This window comes from Carya illinoinensis, chromosome 1 (assembly GCF_018687715.1).
Source record: "Carya illinoinensis cultivar Pawnee chromosome 1, C.illinoinensisPawnee_v1, whole genome shotgun sequence".
NCBI lineage: Eukaryota > Viridiplantae > Streptophyta > Magnoliopsida > Fagales > Juglandaceae > Carya > Carya illinoinensis.
In genome coordinates, this window is record NC_056752.1 from 56,386,548 (window position 1) to 56,389,582 (window position 3,035).

Here is a 3,035-nt window from a genome sequence, read left to right on the forward strand (position 1 = left end):
AACTTTAATAAATAAAATTGAAATCTATTTTTAAAAAAATTACGTTTTTATCGAATAGATTTGATAGAATTGGCATGTATGCTTATATCTAATGTTATCAAAATTGAAACTTTCAGCCATGATCTGTAGATTAAATGAATGATAATTATAGTGCAGGTCATTAAACAACATTTGTTTTCTCACATAAATGACCGTACGTTTGTTGTTTCACTTTTCACGCATGCATGCGGATCAAATCAAATGCGTGACACTCGCTGAAGTAGGACCCGGCCGGCCTCTGGAGACTGGAATTGCAAAGACCAGTGCTACATCCACCGAGGATGTAGGACCCATATCTCGGTAACATTTTTGAATTGGAAAAGCAATACCCCGTATACAACAACGACTGTGTATGAAATCAGCTAAAAGCCAAGCGAATAATAGTTTCCACGGAATTGCCAAAGGAAAGCTGCAAACCCAAAAGGCAAAAATGTTATAACTACACGACCTTTTCGGATGAGCTTTCTCTCTTGCTCATAGATTCTCAAGTTGCTCTCAGGTATTCATTATGAATACGGATCAAATGTATTCCTGAAACTTATATCGATCTCTGATCACTCTTCAAGAGAAGCTTCCGTCAAAACCCCATTCCTATCTTTTTACCTGAGTTTACCAGTACTTTTACGGTCAAATAATCATGGAAGAAGCTCCGTATTGGATGTGGATGAAGAGGAAAAAATTGTTACAGTCGTATCCTCAACCAGCAATGAATTATTTTAACAATTCATGGGAAGAAAAGGCTTTTGCAGAAGATGTAGCCGGGCCTCTTGGGGGATGCATATGGCCTCCGAGATCTTATTCTTGTAGTTTTTGCAGTAGAGAATTCAGGTCTGCCCAAGCCCTAGGTGGTCACATGAATGTCCATAGAAGGGATAGGGAAAGGCTGGAACAATCTCCTTGGTCCCTCAATGATGAAGCCCGCCATCATCAAAATCAAGATCCGAATCATTCTAAGTCACTCGGGGCTAAGTTTTCAAACGAGCTCTTCAAGTTTCGTAGCCATCGAGACCCTAAATCTAGCCCCACTACTGTTATATCAGGTGCTCTATCGTCTTCAAGGGTTTCAGCCTCAAATAATCCAGAAAATTTTAGGGAACAAATTAGTACTGTTGCATCTGCTGATCAGTCGACGTCTTATATTTCTCGATCTTGGTCTGATTCCGCGGGGGCTCGACTTCTCAGTATCTCATCAGAATCCAAACCAGGAGTGGAAAATAATATAAGGGAAGAAGATCACTCCATATATCCGGGAAATGCTGATTATGTTGAAATTGACTTTTCTGTCGGCAGGAATTTTTTTGTTAGCCAAAACCGACCAACTGGGTCTTGTGGTCGGGTTGAGGCAGTCAGTTGCAAACGACCAAAGACTGCTGTTTCTTCACTGTCGTTCTTTCTGAAGGCATGTTCAGATGATAGAGGCCACCTTCAGCCAAAGGGAACTGGAGTACTACTCAAGCCTAACAGCCTAGAGGACTTGGATCTTGAGCTCAGGCTTGGTGATCCACCTAAACTGAAGTAAGGTCAGGTGCAATTTTATGTACCTGCTCAAGTTACATTTTGTTTAATGAATGAAGAATCGTTAATGTTTGTTTCTCTTTCCTTAATTCCTAGATAGCTGTTTCTCGATGTTGATCTTATGGCTAACAGGAGGACGCTACGTAACCGATCTGCATATTTTGGAATTTTGAATGAAATGAAAAGCTTAATTTTCAATGACCTGATCACTTATTCTTAATTAATAATATTGTCAATATTGAGCTAGCTGGTTGGTGTAATAATCAGAGGTTTGCGTGACTATCTTCCACTTTCTTCTTGTGATCATGAAATGACAAGGTGGAGACTAGTGGCCTTCATGGTTGATAGAGCTGAGACAAATTAAGGAGGAGATCATGAATATAGCAAGCTCCTAGCTGTACCTCATTCAAAATATGCAAACCTTCAACTTCGAACGCAATGATATTCTCCTTACCAGCTATATATATATGATCAAGTTGCTTGTGTTCTGTAGAGCTATATATTCCCATCTTAATTTTAATTTCATGAAAAACTGATCACATAATTTCTGAATTATCTCAGTGATCGATGTACGTGCTATATATGATTTTTTAACAAACGGGTTAATGAGACGAGAAGCGTGATCCCGCTCTAGATACATTGAATGCAAATTACATAATTCAATTTTACTTCGTGTTCAGACATGAGAGAGAGAGAGAGAGAGAGAGAGAGAGAGAGAGAGAGAGAGAGAGATTTGACCGTGCGTTTTGGAGGCCAGGGGTGAAAAAATTGGGAGAAGCAAGTCCTGACATTTAAAAGTAAGTTGAGCTACATCCAAAAGACTAAAGGGAAAGGGATCGACGTACATCTGATCACACAACGTGAATTCCCTTTTAACCTCTATCATTACAATCGGCGAATTAATCCATTGCCCTCGCAATTACACCCACATCTCTGCCTCCCAAAGTCCAAACCCGTCAGTTTTGCTCCGAAACTTTCCTCTCGATCGAGGCCATCCAAATAGTCCAGTGTCCACCATCCCTATGGAATCAAATATATATACTATAAACAATTACATAACGAAAATTATTATTATTATTTAGACAGAGAGAGAACGTATCACATCTTTAGCAGTACTTATATATATATTTGCGTAATATTCTTTGCTATTGGTTTTGGTACTATTGTATATTACGATCTCAACAGCCGATCGAAGAGTACCCTAGCTAGAGGCCTAAAAAGGTCCGATATTTTCATTCTTCCATGAAAGAGAATTGATATTTACAGTCGTAGTTGTGCAAGCGGCGTGTAGTCATTTTGAAAAAATGAATTAATATGAGACTCACATGAAAAAAAATTAACTTTTTAATCGTGGATCCTATTCTTTTTCAAAACGATTGCACGACATTTACAATTCTACGACTGTATGTAACATTGTTATTCATGAAAACCCTAGATCCTGTCCGGTTGTACGTACTGATATAGCTATCGCAGTGTATAGC

General features: G+C 38.9%; 1 protein-coding gene across 1 annotated transcript; it reads left to right on the plus strand.

The window, feature by feature from the left end:
• The first annotated feature begins 341 nt into the window (after nt 1-341).
• LOC122291356 (zinc finger protein 10-like) lies at nt 342-2,150 on the plus strand. Its single transcript, XM_043099049.1, has one exon. It carries the CDS (start codon nt 677-679, stop codon nt 1,556-1,558), a length of 882 nt encoding a protein of 293 aa, XP_042954983.1. The 5' UTR covers nt 342-676; the 3' UTR covers nt 1,559-2,150.
• Nucleotides 2,151-3,035: the final 885 nt, after the last annotated feature.